General features: G+C 31.5%; 1 protein-coding gene across 1 annotated transcript; it reads left to right on the plus strand.

Moving 5' to 3' along the window:
- The first annotated feature begins 1,683 nt into the window (after positions 1-1,683).
- LOC127703782 (uncharacterized) lies at positions 1,684-13,648 on the plus strand. Its single transcript, XM_052207866.1, has 5 exons — positions 1,684-1,776; positions 3,866-4,000; positions 4,144-4,314; positions 11,858-12,004; positions 13,547-13,648. Exons 1-5 carry the CDS (start codon positions 1,719-1,721, stop codon positions 13,555-13,557), a joined length of 522 nt encoding a protein of 173 aa, XP_052063826.1. The 5' UTR covers positions 1,684-1,718; the 3' UTR covers positions 13,558-13,648.
- The last annotated feature ends 6,591 nt before the right edge of the window (positions 13,649-20,239 follow it).

Raw genomic sequence — 20,239 nt, forward strand, 5'->3', positions numbered from 1 at the left:
ATACTGAAAAGTCCCAACGCATACTTGACTAGGTTGAAACAGTCTCGTCTGTTAATGTAGTTCATACGTGTTTCTCGTTTCTCGTTTTTATATAGATTAGACCGTTGGTTTTTCCGTTTGAATGGTTTTACACTTAATCTAGTAATTTTTTGGGGCCCTTTATAGCTTGCTGTTCGGTGTGAGCCAATGCTCCGTGATGAAGGCCGTACCTTGACCTATAATGGTTTACTTTTATAAATTGTAACTTGGATGGAAAGTTGTCTCATTGGCACTCATACCACATCTTCCTATATCTATCAACAATTTCTTGACCTGAACTCGAACAGTACTTAACCCGTTCTGGACTTGATTTTAATTTCTTGACTATTCTTAAGATCTGAACCATACTTTATAACCTCTACTGTATCAATCTTGAATATATAAAAATATAAAATATATATTATTTTTCCAACAATAAAGCACTTATTTTACACTGATTTTTTTTATCTGAAAAAACACTGTCTTATAAATTACAACTTGGTCAAATATTTCTAGCCAATGGAAAAAATCATGTGAAAGGAGAAAAGAAATAAGAGAGATAGAATAAAATAGGTCGAGGGTTGTCAAGAACTGGTAGAATATGTTTCACACCTGAGTCGAGTATGAAAAAGAGTCTTTAAAATTATTAAGAACCGGTCAAGTACAATGTATGTACAGTTCGAATACAAGTTCATATTGTTTAGTATGGATTAGGATAGAGTCGAGCACTATTGAGTGAAATTCAGACAAATTCAGAATGGTTTAGAAAAAATCAATACAGTCGAGTACAAATACTGCCCGTTTAGACTTTTACTGGTTTGTAGTGTAAACAATCGAACTTTAAGGTATGTTCAAAACGGGGAAGTCCATTAAAACAGCTATATCAAGAAACAGGGTTCAAAACTTTAACATTCTTGCTTTGGTAGGGGGATTTTAAAATCTGGTTATACAGCTAGCTAATCATCCCACTTGTATTACAGTTTATTAAGATTCTTAGGTGTTGAAAATAATTCAACCGGGTTTGATAAATATTTTTCTGCCTACTGTTTGATCTCCGGAAAATGCATTGATTATACTTTTGTTGGATTCCTACCTGAATGTTATGATTCATTTCTATCCCGATATAATTCGTTGATTCTGTAATACTTTACTTTTACTATTGTTTACACATTTTCTGGTTGTGCAGATACTTAGAAGTAAAATTTGTGAAGGTATACAAAGGCTTTGATTCTGTTATGGCTTTGTACTACAAGTAAGGGTTCAACAGAATGTGACGTAAATCAAATTGTCATCAGTTATGTTTAGAAATGAATATTACATGTTTTGTAATCATATTCTCATAAATTCTGAAACTGAAGATTTATTTTATTTTTACATGCACATTACACCCAATTATATAATGGTAATTTCCTTTTGTGTTAATGTGTTGTGAAATAAAACTACTTATTATATTTTGATGTGTTCATACATCAAAACTTAAATTGTATTCCGATACGATTAATATACTCAATAGTTTTTTTGTTTTTTTTCAGGACTTTCGGATTTAAATAACATGACTGTGTGGTTGTTTGATATTTTAATCTAAAACTTAAGCATGTCTTGATAATTTTTGCATATATTATATGAAACATCTGTTCACAACACTGACTTTTATTTCATACTTAAAGCAGCATCAACACGCAAGACCACTCAATTGCAATATGACGTCAATTCAGATGTTACTCGCAGTCATTGTGATCGCCGCTCTGTGTGGAACAGGTAAGAGCTATGAATTAGCCATTTTCTTTATTGTTTATGCCTACAGTATTTCAGATTTGCATCGGTTATGTTCTCAAAAGATGCACAGGTTTTAAAAATAGAGCATTGGGTTAGCGCCAATAATTTCGATGATCAAAATTCAAGAAAAATTGCTTCCGGAATGATTTTGGTCTCATTTTTAATTTTAAGGTTTTGATTTTATATTTCACTGACTGTTTTATGAATGAAATAACACATTGTTATATAATCGCTCTTCTGGATTTACCTTCACAACTAACACTTAAATTCTAACATTTGAAAGCAAGTGATGTATAGATAAAATGAACGTTAAGAGCTACAGAAAAAAGTAAAATAACAAAAAATACCTAACTTCAAGGGAAATGCTAAACGGAAAGTCCTTTATCAAATGGCAAAATCAAATGCTAAAACACATCAAACGAACGGAAAACAACTGTCATATTCCTGACTTGTCACAGGCATTTCCTTATGTAGAAAATGGTGGATTAAACCTGGTTTTAAAGCTAGCTAAACCTCTCACTTGTATTACAGTCGCATAGAATTCCATTATATTGACAAAAATGTGTGAGCAGAATAAACATAATAGGTAAAAATGTCAAATATTGGGATACAGCAGTCAACATTGTAATATAATCTTAATCAATATGTAAACAAATAACTTTTTCAACAAAGAAAAATAAAATGGCATTTAGACACTTATACGATCATACAGACATACAACAAATGGTCAAATTCATCGAAATTACATCATTTTTAGGTCTTTTTTGCTCATATGGCTTTTAGTGTATGAATGTATTTTAACAGTACTGTCTTTCAAATGTATAGGTTTATCATGTGTGTGTTGTTTATTTTGAATCACAGTTATACCAATGAAATATATCCTTTTAAATCTAAGATTATTTATTTGCCGATAGATATATATATATAAAACATATATACATAAAGTCATAAATATACGTAATTGTCGTTGCCTAGGAATATCTATATTCAGGTACACGTAAGCTGTTCCTAGTCTTACATTAACCTCTTGTGACTTTTTCCGCGGTGAATATAATGTTTTATCAAAGATGACTCCGTATGCATTTAGATAATGAGAAAAGAGAAACTGTTCATTCATATAATAATACTTATTAACAAATTTTCTAAATAGAGAAAATTTTAAATTTTGAATGAACAATACGACGTGATATACTATACTTCTATTAAGTGTTAAGCTGTTTAATTATCCTATGACATTACGAACATTCATTTATATGAATAAATGGATCGGCAATCAAGCTACTGAATTCCCAATAATACAGATGTTTTCATAAAAAATAGGAAAAAAAACCACAAAATAATCCAAGTAACTTATTCAAAATATATTCCGTTGGAAATCAAACCAGCCTATCGGATTATTGTGAAGCTTCAAACAGAAAGCACAATGTGAATCAGATAGGGTCTAACAAATAACAATAGTTTTTGAAAGCGCATAAAATCAATACCCCCTTCCCCCATGCATGTAACGGTTATAAACATTGGACTTCTCCTCCCTTTACACAAGTATGCCTTATTGTTAAAAAACCCCACACAAACACTAAAGATTAATCAATACAGTTTTCCCCTAAAAGAAAACATGAGACGAACTTCGATGCTCCAAAATTGAGAGTAGTTCCGGCCCATTAGTTATATGCTCTAAAAAGATACACAATTAAAACATGTAACAACCAGTGTTCAATCTTGAACACCTGTGAAAAAGAATGCACATATTGTGTTTAAAGGGTAGAGTAATGAATTAATAAATGGACGTCGTAAAGAATTGCTTTGATCGGAAGTCAAATTCAATTATAGAAATATGTGACCATATGAAAATAAGGAAGTGTTGTATGATTGTCGATGAGACTTTTTTTAAACTTTGTGAGCTGTGTGGATTATCTTTCTGTAAATACGTTTGGTTTTTGTTTATGATAGTAATTTACAATCTTTAGTTTTCTTTGTATTTTGATAGACATTTATTTGAGATTTGTATTGCCTCTTTGTTCTACTTATACTTTCTTTCATCAACATGATCTTTTCTAAACTTTTTTTAAAGGTTACTCTGGCAATAACCAGCCAAAATGTTACAAAAAGGGAGGATATTGCGGGAGTAGAAGTTGTCGCAAAGGCTTCATATGTGCCAAGAGGTACACATACGGGTGTCCAAGCGGCACAAAATGTTGTCTTCGTAGTAAGTAGTTATATCAAAATTAAGCATTTTTTTACACTTATCGTTGTTGTTACATTATATATGTGCATTGTGGCTGCTATTTAGTTACAAATTACTTTTGAAATACATTTTTATATACATTTGTCAAAACTATCATCTTGTAGAAAAATCTCATATCGCTTACACGGGACATCTTGATAACAGAGGTAGAGGATATTGCACTAATAGTGGATGTCGATCAGGATATAATTATTATGACAACAAAGGGTATTGTAAATATGGCAGTAAGTCTTACAAGTATGATTGCCACTCTTATGCAGGATGCTGTCTCCCAAGTGAGTATTGTTTACGTTGTATTTTTTTATCAAAGGCAAAACCCATCCTAGATAATTCTGAAATGCTTGTATTCTAGAACTCCTTCAAAATGAAGTAGATGTATTTGTTTAATAAAATGTATTCTACTTTGGCCATACTTGTGATCACAAACATTTTGAAATGTTTACATCAAATGCTCTTCAACTTCGTGTTTAATTGGCCTTTCCCAATTTTTTGTTATTCGAGCGTCGCTGATGAGTCTTGTGTACACAACGGAAATCATAAATATGGTATCTGATAAATTGATAAATTTATTAGTCCGAAAACATATTAAGAGCTAGTCTGCTATAAAACAATGCAAACTCCAAAATATTGTCCAAATGGCATGTCGGAACTTTTGAAATATTTTGAAATTTTAGAATGTTATATATAAAGGAAAAGTAAAAATATGTGATGGACTTCGTTGCATCATGTCTATTTTACAAAACAGCATCATTTCCATAAATGCTAAAAAAATCACCAAAAACAATTGGTGAAAAATGTGTATAGTTTCAACTAAAAAAATTTTGATTTTTAACACTGTTACTGGCCATTTAAACTTATATTTGTTAAAAATAACATCGTTAGACAAAAATACAGCACGTCAAGAAAGATTTGTCTTGAACGATTATTCGATTGGGGAGAAAAGATGGGGTGTAGTAAAGAAGGCCTTGTAAGTCACAATGAGTTTTGAAGGAAGTTGGAGTCCTCAATCTCCTGAAGTGGCATTTTTTTCATGAAACAAGCATCAGTGAATAGACAAATGGATATTGTTAAAAATATCAAAAATCTAATTTTGGCAAATTATTACAAGATACTGAAATTTAAATCTAAGTTTCCTATATTTTGATAAATTTCTTGATTGTTTAAATCTAATTAAAACCCATTGTTCCTAAGCTACGAATTAACTTAAGACCTGAATTACATAAAATCAATGCATGACACATTTTACATACATAAGTCATTATATATGTATTATTGCCAAAAGATATCACTGAAATAGGAAACAAACAGTCACAGGTGTTCTATGAATTATTTTCCCTTATTTATACTATGTGTTGTAAATCATAATGTTACCACAAGTTGTCTGTCATGGAAGTGGAGAACCAGAAATGTGACTTCTCATATTTGCTGGTATTTCTTGTGGAAAATTACCAAATAATGACAATGACACACTCACAATACCTACTTCACAGTGAAATAAGAACACACATATACATTTGATTAGACTGCAGTGTCTGGAAAGAAGCCAAAGTGAGCCCAGAATGTTTACTTGTTTTCATATCGCACTAGATTTTATAATATTGATGATAAATTGCTTCAGTTAAACATATGCCAGCAACACAGATATTATTTTTGCCATTTATTGGAGAGGAAGCTTAAGTAAACTGAAATGTTGCTACATAGAACATCCAACTTCCAGCAAGGCAACAGAAGACAGAGTTGCCTCTCCGAGAGTCTGCAAAACCTAATAGTTGGAGACAAAAGAGGTCATCAACATAGGAACAGGTAAGAATAATTCCTCTCTCAAGACAAACACACACATATAGATTCATTAGGACCATTTAATTTTTGGGAAAATAAGGGGGATTTGGCTGAGCTTGGAAGATATTTGGATCAAATAGTAATGTTTGAAGTTTTCATTCAAACTCATTAGTCGAAAATAAACTGACAACGCCATGGCTAAAAAAGAAAAAGACCAACAGTACACAAAACATAACATAGAAAGCTTAAGACTGAACAACACACACCTCACCAAAAACTGGGGGTGATCTCAGGTGCTCCGAAAGGGTAAGCACATGGGGCACCCGTCGTGTTGCTCATGTAAGTACAAACCCGGTAATTAGTCTAATTCGGTAGGTCACATTCGGGAGAAAGGTGACGACATTTGGAACATATGAATTTGATGTGGATTATCAAATATCTTTGTTTTTACGAATGATCACATAACATTGTAATAAATTGCCATTGGAAGAACGGAGACCTTCTCGAAAGCAGGAACATGTCAATCTGTACTTCATTATTGAATCCTCAAACAAAAATAAAAATTCTTCAGCAGATCCATAATTCCTGTTTTCCTTTTCCTACACCGCACCCCACCCCTTTTTGGAATTTTTGCCAGTTTTTCCAACCAATAAAAAAAATTAAAGGCATAAACCACACGTAAGAAAGTAGGCAAATTAAATATACGCATAGGGCATGAACTCACATTTCATAAGATTTATGTGACAGTCGCAGGTAAACAGATACCATTTAATATTGACAAAACGGAGAAAAATGTGATTATTTTTTTCTCTCGAGAAAAGACATACCAAAAATAGCAGAAATTAAAAATGCTGGCTTTACAGACAGGAAGACTGTTGAATCTAACCCTTATGATATATTTTGACAACCAATAAACATTGTTGTAACAAATGAATTGCATAAGAATTATAAGAAAATTAAAATACAAACTCCATGATAAAATAATGAGAGATGGCACTCAGGTAGTTAGGAAGGGTTATCTTGTCGTGCTCCACTACATGTAGCAGTAAACCTTGTGTTGTTGTTAAAAGAATGCAGTGTCAGTAAAATTTGTAGTCTGTTTGAGACAACATAATGTCTCAGGTCATTTTTGAGACTTTGTATTGGGCTAGAACACTATTCCTTTAGCATTTTATTAATGTTTGCCTACGTTTTGTTTAATCCATTCCATATATTATGATAATATGATTATGTATTTTTGTAGGTACAAATACTTTTTATCAAGAATAAATCTTTCAAACCAGGCTCTGTTAATTACTCTTATAAGCAAAGACAAATTAGATGGAGGATAATGAAACAGCAGAACCTGAATATTTTCCAAGAGCAAATGTAATAGCCGACACCGATGATAATTCAGATGATGAACCATTATTTGCTTGTCCTGTGCGAAATTGCATAAAGGTTTAAACAAAAACCTCACTTCTTAGAATATCATATATGCCGACAAAGAAAATGGTTATTACAAAGTGAAACTTTTCTGGGCTGAGACATGTGTAGCTAATTTTCATGAGCACTAAGGTTTTGCTACAATCAGTATTGACAACTAATTTGAATATTGCAGAAGGATGGTCTTTAACGGTTTCTATTAGCCATTGAAACGTTTTTGCAGTAGGGTTTAGGAATGTTTACATACTATATACGTAGAACGTTGTGCTACAGAAAAAAACATTTTTTTATCAAAGCTTTGATAATTTGAAACTATTGAGGAACGATAATGGAACAAAAAAATTAACTCTGATGAGTGGTTACCACATCTCAAGTTTGGAGTATATTTGCCAAATTTATCAAACTTGGAACTTAAGATCCAGCAAAGTTGTCATTAGTTAAAATTGAAAAAATAGAATGTACATTGTTGAGAATGAAGATACGCAAAACACCTTGGAAGAATGTCAAGAGATGACCCACCGGAACATGCTGTTTCTGCAGACTTGTCAACATATATTATTATACAGAGAACATAGACATTTCAACTTGACATTCATTCTTGTTGCAGAAATAGTACAGTGTAACTACAAGCAAATGACACCGTTATTGTATTTGTGTTTTACTTTCCAGTATTAATTGCATTGATACATATATTTTGAACTAACATAACATGAAAATGGTTATAACATGTTATTTTATGTACATAAAAATCGAACAGTTAAAGTTTAAATGAAGTTAAGCAGTGCTACGGGGTCATTTTGAACTTGCAGTGAGGTGAGATCTTTTTGTACATGTTGAAAGTATAATTGTGACTTTAGATGAAGAACAGCAACAAAAGTTCTGTTAATTTTCTGAGATTTGATTAAGTACATATAAAGAATTCGTTTCATGAATATATACAACATATCCCTCATTTTTAATTAAGATGTTGTAATTGGTGATATGATTAATTTTCTCCTTGGCTGTCCTGAATCCATTTGATACTTTTGTAAAGCGACTTATTATACCCATGCTAATGACAGTGGGGAGGGTGGGGGGGTTATGATATTCAAAATGTCAGTATGTCTGTCTATATTTCCGTCCGTCTGTTTGTTTGTAATATATTTTCAACCCTTTTAAGTCCTCTCAAAGTACAGAATGGATTTAAACCAAAGTAATAATATGCCTAGTGAGGGTTGTGAAATTGTGCACCATATGTTTGTTTTATATTTTGAGGGTTTATGAGGAAACTTTAGACCAAAAAGAAGAAAACCAGTAGTGGTGTAGTGTAACTATCTGCGGTCCGCAACTACTCTGCAACCACTAAAGGGTTGGAAAAAAACAGGTTTTATGAGCATTGCCTAGTCAGTGGGAAATACTGGGAAAACCCGGGTTTTACTGGGTTTTACCGGGCAATGCTGGGTAATCTGAAATACCGGCCTCAATCTCTAGAAGTAGTCAGTGCTTAATTTCAAATGTTATGCATAAAACATGATATTTTAATTTTTAAGTTCATTTGTTTTAGAGTGTATTTGCATTTTAGAAAGTATAACAACAGCATTTTCTAAGACATACAAATTCAAAAGGTTTTCTCATTAAGATTTATAGATAGTCATCCTTAACATTTTTAAATTACCATTATATCTGTCTAAATATGTAAAACTTCAAGCCATAGTCAATTTTGTCATAATATACGTATATAACATGAATAACTAACATGTAAAGTAAACAATGATATGAAAGGAATATGGACTCTTCAACAATTGTGTTAATTGCTGAAAAGTGTCTATACAACTTTAACATAGATACATGTACATTTGTGCATCACTAATTAATAAGTGATTATTCAGATTATAACACAGATTTGTTTATATTGCATTGGATGACATGACCCCTGAGGGTGTTTATTTAGCATTTTAATGAGTAGCAATTATGATTTACACTAGATTTGATATCTTCAAACTTTTGCGACTAAAACTTTGCACAACTTAATTATTATCTTCCTATATAGAATTATTGAAGAATTCAATTTTTTATCCTCTGCAATTGAATCTCTAAGTTAATCTGTATAAGATGTATAATTTTGTTAATAATAATATGAAACTACAATATTTCTTCACTATTCTGTGTTAAAAAAAGCTCAAAAAATCATATTGTCCAGTATTACCCATTTCAGGGAGTATTGCCCAGCCCGGGAAAAACTCGGCCCAGGTTTTTCCGCCCGGGAAATACTTTGCCAGGTGGGGCCAGAGAGGGGGATTATTGACGAGTCCAAATAAAAAAAATAATATAGGGTAACATCTGATAAACCACAATTCCTTCCAAACTTATGATTTTACAATGAGTACTATGATCAATTGCCGAAATTGGATTTTTTTATATTTAGTAGATGTATGATTGGGTTTATGAAAAAACAAATGGCATTCAAATATTTTTGCCATTTAAGAAAGTATAGACTTTTAGAAACTAGCAAATTTCACCATTTTAGCTGTTTCGTTAAACTCTGGATACTTATACTAGAATGAGCAAATATAGGAAAAAAATTTAACCTCAGGTATGAACATACTTTTACAGTTAACCAATAAAGTAGATACAATTTGAAAAACGCTGGTATTTGTCAGCTTAAATCTGCTGAAATTAGCCTATTTTCATCATAAATTGCTAAATATAGATGGTGCTCCATAAAGAGACTACTATTGAATATCTTGAAAGAATATTTTGCACAAAGAGTATTTGTCATGAAGGTATCATGTTTGCAAAATTTCGAGTCAATATGATAACATTGCATTGTTTTCTGGCAAACTGGCTCTTAATAAGAAAAAAATATAGAGTTTTAATTCCCCGAGGGCATCACCAGCCAAGTAGTCAGCACTTCTGTGTTGACATGAATTATCATTGATATGGTCATAATTATAAATTAACTGTTTACAAAACTTTACATGTTTGAAATACTAAGGCTTTTCTACCTCAGGAATAGATTACCTTAGCTGTATTTGGTAAAACTTTTAGGAATTTGTGGTCCTCAATGTTCTGCAACTTCGTACTCTATTTGGCCTTTTTAACTTTTTGTTTATTCGAGCGTCACTGATGAGTCTTCTGTAGACGAAACGCGCGTCTGGCGCAAATACAAAATTTCAATTCTGGTATCTATGGTGAGTTTAATTGCTCAATCCAATTCATGCCCATCACCAAAACTTTATCATCCTACAAAATAAAGTTAGATACCTGAAAGAATAACAATATCATGAACAACGTTAACATTATTACCGGGAGACAATCCGACAACTTTAAATAGACTTTTGAAAAGATTCAAGTATTCTTTTTATAAATCCTTAAGGTGCAATCTTTTGGGTATGAAAGTTTCTGATGGAGAAAGTGCTAACGCAAGAAAAGCACTTCGGGCGCATCTAAATTTATAGTGTTATTTTCATTTTTTTACACTAGGTCGATACAACAGCTGGTTCCCAAAGATAACTTCAATTGAGTATAACCGCCTCGATACAGAAATGATTAAAACATACCATTCTTAAATTCTCTGTTGAGAAATAAACAAATTATCAAAAACAAAGGTGTAAGCTCACTCAGTCAAATTCAACATTCAGTGTACTTGGCTATTCTTTTTATGTTCCTTTGGTCATATAGCTCTTCAAGTATTTAAGTATTTATAGATCCTTGTCTTTCAATCTTTTGAGTTTGAGCGTTCAGGATAACGTTAATTCCAGAAAAGCGTTTCTGACGAAACCAAATCTATAAAGCGTTATTTTCATTGACAGTCATATATCATACAATAGTACGGTTACAAATATAGTAATAGATGTATGAAACGATAATCTAGAAAACACTCAATTTAATCATTAATTAATTAATTAGTTAATTAATTAATTAATCAATTTATTTATTTATTATCTATTATCTATTAAAATTTCATTATTTAAGTAATTTGTTGTTATTGTTGTTTATCCATTATATTTTTTCGCTATGGTGTTATCTCTTTAGACGTATGATTTCAAATGCCCATCTAGTATACTCACTCTCTTTTTTTTTATCAAACTTATAAAAAATCAATAATATTAAAAAAAAACAATAATAAAACAAAAAACTATAGAAGTTTTATATAGTTAAATGCAACTCACCTGAAACCTCACCATCAACTATTTTAACATCATACAAACGTAATAACAAAGCGTTTTTGTTTTATGAGAGTACATTTAGTTAACGGCTTTACTACATAATCGTAATAGAAGTTAACCAAATTCAAGTGAGTGAAAATTACATGTATACTTTAAACGTCTCTTGAAAGCGTACATGAGAACTAAATAAGTAAGGCAAAACGTGATTTACATATAAGTGCATAATTATGCTACAATAAAGAGGAAAGCTAGCTTAAAATCAAATAAATTAATGAATTTGTTTTATATAATATGACCATATACAAAACAAGACAAAACGTTTATGTGCTGATTTTATTCATCTATCATAAAATAGCTAATCAATCATATTCGGTTTGCGCTTAGAGTCTTAGTGATGATTTGATCTTATTTCCGAATAAACAGTATTTTATTTCAAGTTTTCTTTTTGTTCTATTTTGGCTTTTAGGTAACCCTTACAGCAAATTCAAGTACTACTGCACCAACGATAAAGGATGTCCAAAAAATTACTATTTTTATAACAACCATGGCTCCTATTATTATAATAGCAAGGACTATTACAATTGTCATTCTTATAAAGGATGCTGTATTCGTGGCAAGTAGTAATATCATTATTAGTCCGTTTTCTCTGATAACTTAATCAGCAAGCGTCACAGAAACTAAAAGGTCTGTATGTAACCAATTTATGCATCAAGTTATCAAACAACATATTGATATGTTCTGTATAATATTACTTTATGTTTCTTTATAATTGTTTATGTATTTTGCATGGAGATTGCATTGCAACACATGAAAGTATTTTCCAGACCGTAGGGCTGTTGATATTAACCTGCTTCAACATTTAACGAAGGATCTCGCTCAAACGGTGGCAGCGACCGTCTTCAAAATTGAAGTGAGGTTTACATTTTTCATTCTTACTGAAGGCCTTACTATGACTATCATATGAAGAACAGATATAAAAGCGTTTTTCCTTGGCTCTAGGTTGAGTTGAGTACGTAAAAAGAGTTTGTGTTAAATAAAGGCAACAGTAGTATACCGCTGTTCAATAGTCATAATTCGATTAAGCAAAAACAAATCCGGGTAACAAACTAAAATCGAGGGAAACACTTTAACTATAAGAGGAAAACAACGTAACAACAGAAACACTGAACTATAACAAGAGAAAACGCCAACATACAAAGAAACGGACTGTGTGTTAACAACTGTCATATTCCTGACTTGGAACAGGACATTTTAAGAAAAAACCTCCCGCTTATATGGCAATGTTAAAAATACAGCTAAAATGACAACACTGCGTGACAGGAATACAGTACAAACAAACGCAAAAACACTCAGCACAGAGAAATACATAAATAAATAATATAATAGTGCATTACAATATGTAAACCGCAGGATAACAACGAACACCTCCGTTGAATTGACGACAACACACAAGGACACCACAAACGAAATAAAAACTGCACGTCACACGAATGGAACAACGTCACAAAAAATGATAAGGTGTTTGTTTTTTGTCATTTACAATTATATATGAGAAAAATGTTTTTGAACAATTTTAGTTCTTTTCTTATCTATGCTTTTAAGCGCTAATCAATTAATTGGTTGGTTGATGCAAAAAGTATTAAGTTTAAGAATCTGTTTCATTGACCATTTAATAAAATGAATTTAAAACTAATGTACAATACTATAAAATGATATGCGAGTTTTGTCGACAAGAGATTGATGAGCAATTCAATTTGGACTTTTTTTAGCATAGGCACAATTTAATACTTCAGGATCTTTCTAACATATGATACATCAAAAAGTTGAAAAAAAGAGAAATGGAAACAAAACTAAAAAGTTTAAAAAAGACAGCAATGAAATACAATTGAATAATATTATTAGAAAACACCTTTATTCGTTGGGTACTTGGTTTATTTACGTTGGTTAATTTGAACCATTCATTAAAACAACAAAACTAATGAAAAATGCCGATTTCAATTGAATAAGCTTATTCGTAAGCAAAACGAAATCCACTAATTGGTATTAAATCTTCAAAAATTTGCATTTGTTTATATTTCTGACAAAAGCGACATCATCGATAGAGAATATTCAGTACATTATGTTATAATTCCATAATGTTTGTATTGGTTTTCAGGTTACAAATAGTCGACTCCATATTGAAACAGTTCGTCGAACAGAAGATCCAAAAGTGCAATCAATATTTGATTATGATTTTGAATAAATGTTTTGTGACATATCAATTATTCTCAAGAATACGATTGTAACATACCAACAGATCAAGAAAAATTTACCATCAGAATAAAAACGAATAAAACGAAACGTCGTGCATACTAAGTCAATGAGACAATAATCAAACCAAACAAAAACAAAAAAAGACAGACCGGCACTATGCCGACTTAGAGCCGTATCTGTACAATATGTCAAGTGTTTTGTCAATAAAAGAAAATAAATTTTAACGAGACTATCACAGATATGTCATCATCATCACCTTTTCATAATGACAACGTTTAGGGAAGTAAAGACATCCGCTGTTGAAGTGTCTAACATTTTTAATGTTAAACCGTGTTTCCTATAATGATGCTAACATTAGTTTATGAATGTTCTATATGTGCACGTAAAAGAAAAGTCGAAATGATATAAAAAATAAATTATCACCAAGGAATTTTGATGTAGCGGTGTTAAAATGCTTATGACGACCATTTCCCCGCTTTTTAAGAGCTTCGTCATTTATTTTGCGAGTGCTCGCTTCTGTGGTTTTTAACAAAAATGCGATTTAGGGTTATTAATGTTAACTTTGTTAGTGATTTTCTCAATATAGCTGACAGTTGATTCCGTGTAAGCGATGGCCTGTCTAACTGAATAAATAAATTATCACAATCCTGAAGGAAATGCATACAAAAACTCGTCAAAGAAACCAAAATTATCTTAAGTTCTTCTTCAAAGAAAAGATAGGGCAAATAGTTGCGTTATCTGTATATTTATTTATGACGATGCACGTCGAATGACCTCTCTGATCTGTTTTACTTTTCTTAATGTCAATTTTGAACTGATGATCCTGACAATTGCAGTGCTGTGGTACCGCAATCAAATTTATTTCTTGTTGAAGCTCACTCACACGTAGCATGGCGAAAATGCTAAATAAATGACTATTAACAATAAGTACTGGAATCAGATTTATTTTTTTGTTTGAGTTCACTCACATGTAACATGACGAAAAATATTAAATAAAGGACTATTTATAATAAAGATTCATAAATACATGTAAAAATACCAGGGAGAGCATCTGTTATATGCCGTAGTAAATATAATATTATGAGGGTATGAACGTCCTTTATCGTAAGGCGAGCTTAAATCTTTTATCATCACTTATCCAATCTCATTCTGTAGCTACCTTTAGTGTCAAATGCGATAAAATATTTATTGTTAATATTATTTTAACAAATATCTTACCGTCATGTGGGGTACCTGATTCCTACCTTCTATGATCTGTGCCGTGTTTTTTTTTCTGTGGGTGTTTTCTCTGTAAACCATTTAGTAATTTAAAAATAACAAATATCTGTGTAGTATCCTGTAAATTAAGTGGCTTGAAAGAAAAAGATATGCTACTTTGAATTTTTGAAATACAAAGGCTTTTTTACCTCAGGAATAGATTACCTTAATTATATTTGGCAAAGCTTTTATGAACTTTTGGTCCTATGCTCTTCAACTTCGTACTTTATTTGGCCTTTTTAACTTTTTTTTATTCGAACATCACTGATGAGTCTTTTGTAGACGAAACGCGCGTCTGGCGCAAATACAAAATTTCAATCCTGGTATCTATAATGAGTTTATTTATAAGATTCAACTAAAACTGCCAGAGTCCAAACAACGTCGATTTAAGCAATTATAGGGAATCTTACGACCTCCAACAATGAGCACAACCCATATCGCAGTTAGCATTAAACATAAAAAATTTGAAACATTTTAAACGAGAAAACTTACCACCTAATTGAAAACAAAATAGTTTACGAAAAGCGAATATGATAGACATTGAACTTACGACAACCCTTGAACTACAGGCTAATAATTTCGGACAGGTACATACCAAATGTTAACTATGTTTGTGTGTGCTCAACCCTACACCTTACCCGTGACAGTGGTGAAACAGCACAATATGATAACAAACGGTAAAAATCAATTGGCTTAACCCAATAGTTCGATACGAAGCATGAAAAACAACTAATATAAAAAAAATCGACACAAAGCACCGAAATAAGAATACTCTCAGTTACTGAAAATAATTTCAAAGTCAATAACAACTAATAAATAAATCATGTTCTCCCAGACTAATGTATCAGTCAGTATATACCTAACGGATTCAATGAAAAGACTTCAGAAACAGTCTGAAAAACCGCATGACCTTGTGAAATGCCAAATGTAAGTGAACAGTATCGACAGGATGTACTGTACATATATAGCAATTTATATATAGTTATGTTTTCATTTTTCAAAAACAAAATCAATGCTAGTACCGATAAAAATAATATTTAAAGATTTAACTAATGTGATTTTTTCATGACTGTTTAGAATAACTTTATTCAAAGGTTCAATAAATTTACATGGACCGGATCTAATTTTACTGGCTCTATAAACCATATTACCGTACAAATTATGATGTGATAAAATTGAGAATGGAAATGGGGAATGTGTCAAAGAGACAACAACCCGACCATAGAACAGACAACAGCAGAAGGTCACCAACAGGTCTTCAATGCAGCGAGAAATTCCCGCACCCGGAGGCGTCCTTCAGCTGGCCCCTAAACAAATATATATACTAGTTCAGTGATAATGAACGCCATACTAAACTCCAAATTGTACACAAGATACTAAAATTAAAAATAATACAAGACTAACAAGGCTAGAGGCTCCTGACTTGGGACAGGCGCAAAAATGCGGCGGGGTTAAACATGTTTATGAGATCTCAACCCTCCCCCTATACCTCTAGCCAATGTAGAAAAGTAAACGCATAACAATACGCACATTAAAATTCAGTTCAAGAGAAGTCCGAGTCTGATGTCAGAAGGTGTAACCAAAGAAAATAAACAAAATGACAATAATACATAAATAACGACAGACTACTAGCAGTTAACTGACATGCCAGCTCCAGACTTCAATTAAACTGATTGAAAGATTATGTCTTCATCATATGAATATCAGGCACAATCCTTCCCGATAGGGGTTTAGTATCATACCATCATAACATATATGAGAAGAACATAACCCGTGTCATACCAACAACTGGTTTTTAAATAAATGTGTTTAGTGCCGATGCAAAGACCCTATAAGTGAATCAATATTAACGCCAAAATATGCAATCTTTAATGACCTGACAACAGTATCGTAACTATATCCCTTCTTAATAAGTCTATTTAAAGGCTTTGTTAGCTTCAGAGGTGAATACTGACATTTTTGTGCTTTATAAAGAATATTTCCATAAAAAATTGGATGTGAAATACCTGAACGTATAAGAAGTCTGCATGTTGAGCTATATTTACGAATGATTTCCTTATACCGATGATAAAATTTAGTAAATGTTTTGACTAGTTTGTGTTATCGAAAACCCTGGTGTAATAATTTTTCAGTAATACATAAATTTCTCTCGTTAAAATCTAAAACATTGTTACATACACGAGCGAATCGTACAAGTTGAGATATATAAACACCGTAAGATGGTGACAAGGGAACGTCACCATCTAAAAATGGATAATTAGAGATAGGAAATGAAAAATCATCTCTTTTATCATATATTTTAGTATTAAGCTTTCCGTTAATGATATAGATATCAAGATCGAGGAAAGGGCAGTGGTCATTGTTAGTATTAGCTTTATTTAAAGTAAGTTCAACAGGATAAATTTCTTTAGTATACATACTGAAGTCGTCATTATTGAGAGCCAAAATATCATCCAAATATCTAAAAGTATTATTAAATTTGTGTATCAAATGTTGTTTCGATGGGTCTTTGCTGATTTTTGTCATAAATTGTAACTCATAGCAATACAGAAAAAGGTCCGCAATAAGTGGTGCACAGTTAGTCCCCATTGGAATTCCGATAACCTGACGATATACGGAATCTCCAAAGCGAACAAAAATGTTATCTAGTAAAAATGCAAGGGCATATATAGTATCAAAGCATGTCCAATTGACATAGTTTTTTTGTTTATTGCTACTAAAAAATGACCTAAAAGAGTTTGAACATATATATTCACATTCTGACTTTTTAAATGCCCATTTAATTAGGTGTGTAATTTTTTTCTTAATGAGAATGTGAGGCAATGTGGTATATAGGGTAGAAAAATCAAAACTTTGAACAGATTCAAAATCACCAATATATGCATGTAATTTATCAAGTACTTTCAACGAGTTCTTGACACTCCAAAAGTAATTAATTCCACTATTTTCGAAGGCCTTATTTGAACAATTTATTATCAGGTTTTTGATTGTACCAAGTGTAGTGGTACGAAGAATAGACAATTTAGTAGTGGAACAATGGCTTGAAGACGAAATGAATCTATATTTGTATGGTGTTTTGTGTAGCTTCGGAAGCCAATACATAGTTGGGACTTTCATTGTATTTGGTTCTGCTTGTAAAGCGGTAGCTAAAAGTTTATGTTTGTTACAGATGTCGTTTTCTGAAAGTGGAGTCAGTTGGAATGTTGGTGAATTGGTGATTTCTTTTTTCAGAACCTCAATGTAAAATTTACGTCAAACAATAATAATATTATTAGCAGCTTTATCGTGATGTCTCGTTTTAATAAGAATTCTATAGCCAAATTTCCAAACTAAAGCTTTTATATTTATAGAAGAATTTTGGTAAATGTTCTAATTAATTTGTGGTAGTAAATAAACTCATCATAGATACCAGCTTTAAAATTTTGTATTTGCGCCAGTCGCGCGTTTCGTCTTCAAAAGACTCATCAGTGACGCGCGAATCAAAAAAGTTAAAAAGGCCAAATAAAGTACGAAGTTGAAGAGCATTGAAATTCCTAAATTAATAATTTACCAGTTATACATAAATTAGGGTCATTGAAATATAAACGCGACTAGATAGTCGACAATTTGTGAAATGATGTGTCACTTGTCGTAAATTTTTATATAAAGTTTCCCGTGTGAAACTAAAATATCCAAATCTAGGAAAGGAAAATTATTGCTGTCTGTATTTTTTTTATTTTTATTGAAAGTAAGTTTCTTTTGGTAAATTTCTGAAGTAAAATTTATAAAACAATGTATCATCAATGTAAGGGTAGGTTTTCTATTATCAAATAAATGAAATTGTGACAGATATTTGTTATGTTAGGTCAAAACTGTGATTCATTTCAATACAGGAATAAATATACTATTAAAGCGGCGCAATTTGTCTCCATAGGAATACCTACAATCCTGTCGATAAACTTTATTGCCAAAATTTATATAAAGTATAAAGGAGAAAATTTTACAGTTTTGATTTTCCCATCACAGTTCCTTTGAGCATATTTAGCATATTTCTTGATTTCTTTACAAAAGGTGGCTTTAATTGAGTTGCAGCAAATACATTTACAATCAGATTTTTCATAGAACCAGTTGATTAAGAAGGAAAACTGATAAGATAGTTCACAAAAGAACCAAGAATTCAGTTATATTTTTATCAGTGTGTATTTTCAGACATCTCTATCTTTAAACGTCAGAAAGTCAAATGGTCTGTATTTATAAACAATTTACCTACCAAGTTATATAATACATATCTTGACGTGTCCCGTGTAGTCTACATTTTTTAATTACTGTAATTGTCGTGCAATATATAGAACTCGACCTTATGCAAGCACACGTATACATATACATATATAAGACTTTGATTGATTTTGGAAGATTCTAATACAAAATAAAAGACGAATTTTGGCATGTCATGTAGGTTTCCTATAACAACTCAATTTTCAAACAATTACAGACTTTCCGTAGATATTTTTGAACCAGAAATCGGTTAACAGATGTATTGATATTCTTTTACATAATGTCGATTTCTATCCGATGCAGCTCATTTGAAAGTAGTTTTTAGTATTAGGTGTTTTACCCTGTTAGAGTCTATAATTTGTTGATATTATCCCGCATATGTTTTCGTTTAAATTTTGCACAGTTGTAATATCTTCGAAATTTAGCAGATAATTTGGCTAACACTGCGCTTGGAACCGTCTTGAACTTGTAGTAATCATCTTTCGTGAAAACTGATGTATTAAAGTCATGTTTCTAAATTTTCCGGAAAATATCAAATATCAATTCAGCTACCCCTTGCTTGAGGTAAAAAAAAATTGTATGTTACATTTTGATTGACAAATACACACATTATCATGTGTTTTACGTCCTCGTGAATTCGTTATCCTAAAATTATACAATCCACGACGTAGTACATTCAATGCAAGAAATTTTTAAAAGAACATTTTGGCATGAAAAATAATTGAAATGGTTTTACATTACATAATCATTCCTCAATACAATGAAGGATTGATTCAATAAGGTAAACTTGTTTAATAAAACAAAACTAACATAAATAGATATTGTTTCAGTGACGGACAATCAAAAGCTAAAAAAACACAACCTTTTTTCTAACAAAAAGTTCTTTGAAGGTCACACAACAAAAAAGCTTGAATCTTGAATTGAATACATATTTGATTGATGATCATTTTTTCAACTATTACCCTCTTTTCGCCGACTTGTGTTTTGATTTCCATTTTGAATTGGATAAAAGTTGTCCACTTATAAAATATTTCAAAGTTAGGAAACTTTGTTGCTCTAATTTATCGCGTTTGAGCTTTTTGAA

This window comes from Mytilus californianus, unplaced genomic scaffold, assembly GCF_021869535.1.
Source record: "Mytilus californianus isolate M0D057914Y unplaced genomic scaffold, xbMytCali1.0.p SCAF_50, whole genome shotgun sequence".
Taxonomy (NCBI): Eukaryota; Metazoa; Mollusca; class Bivalvia; order Mytilida; family Mytilidae; genus Mytilus; species Mytilus californianus.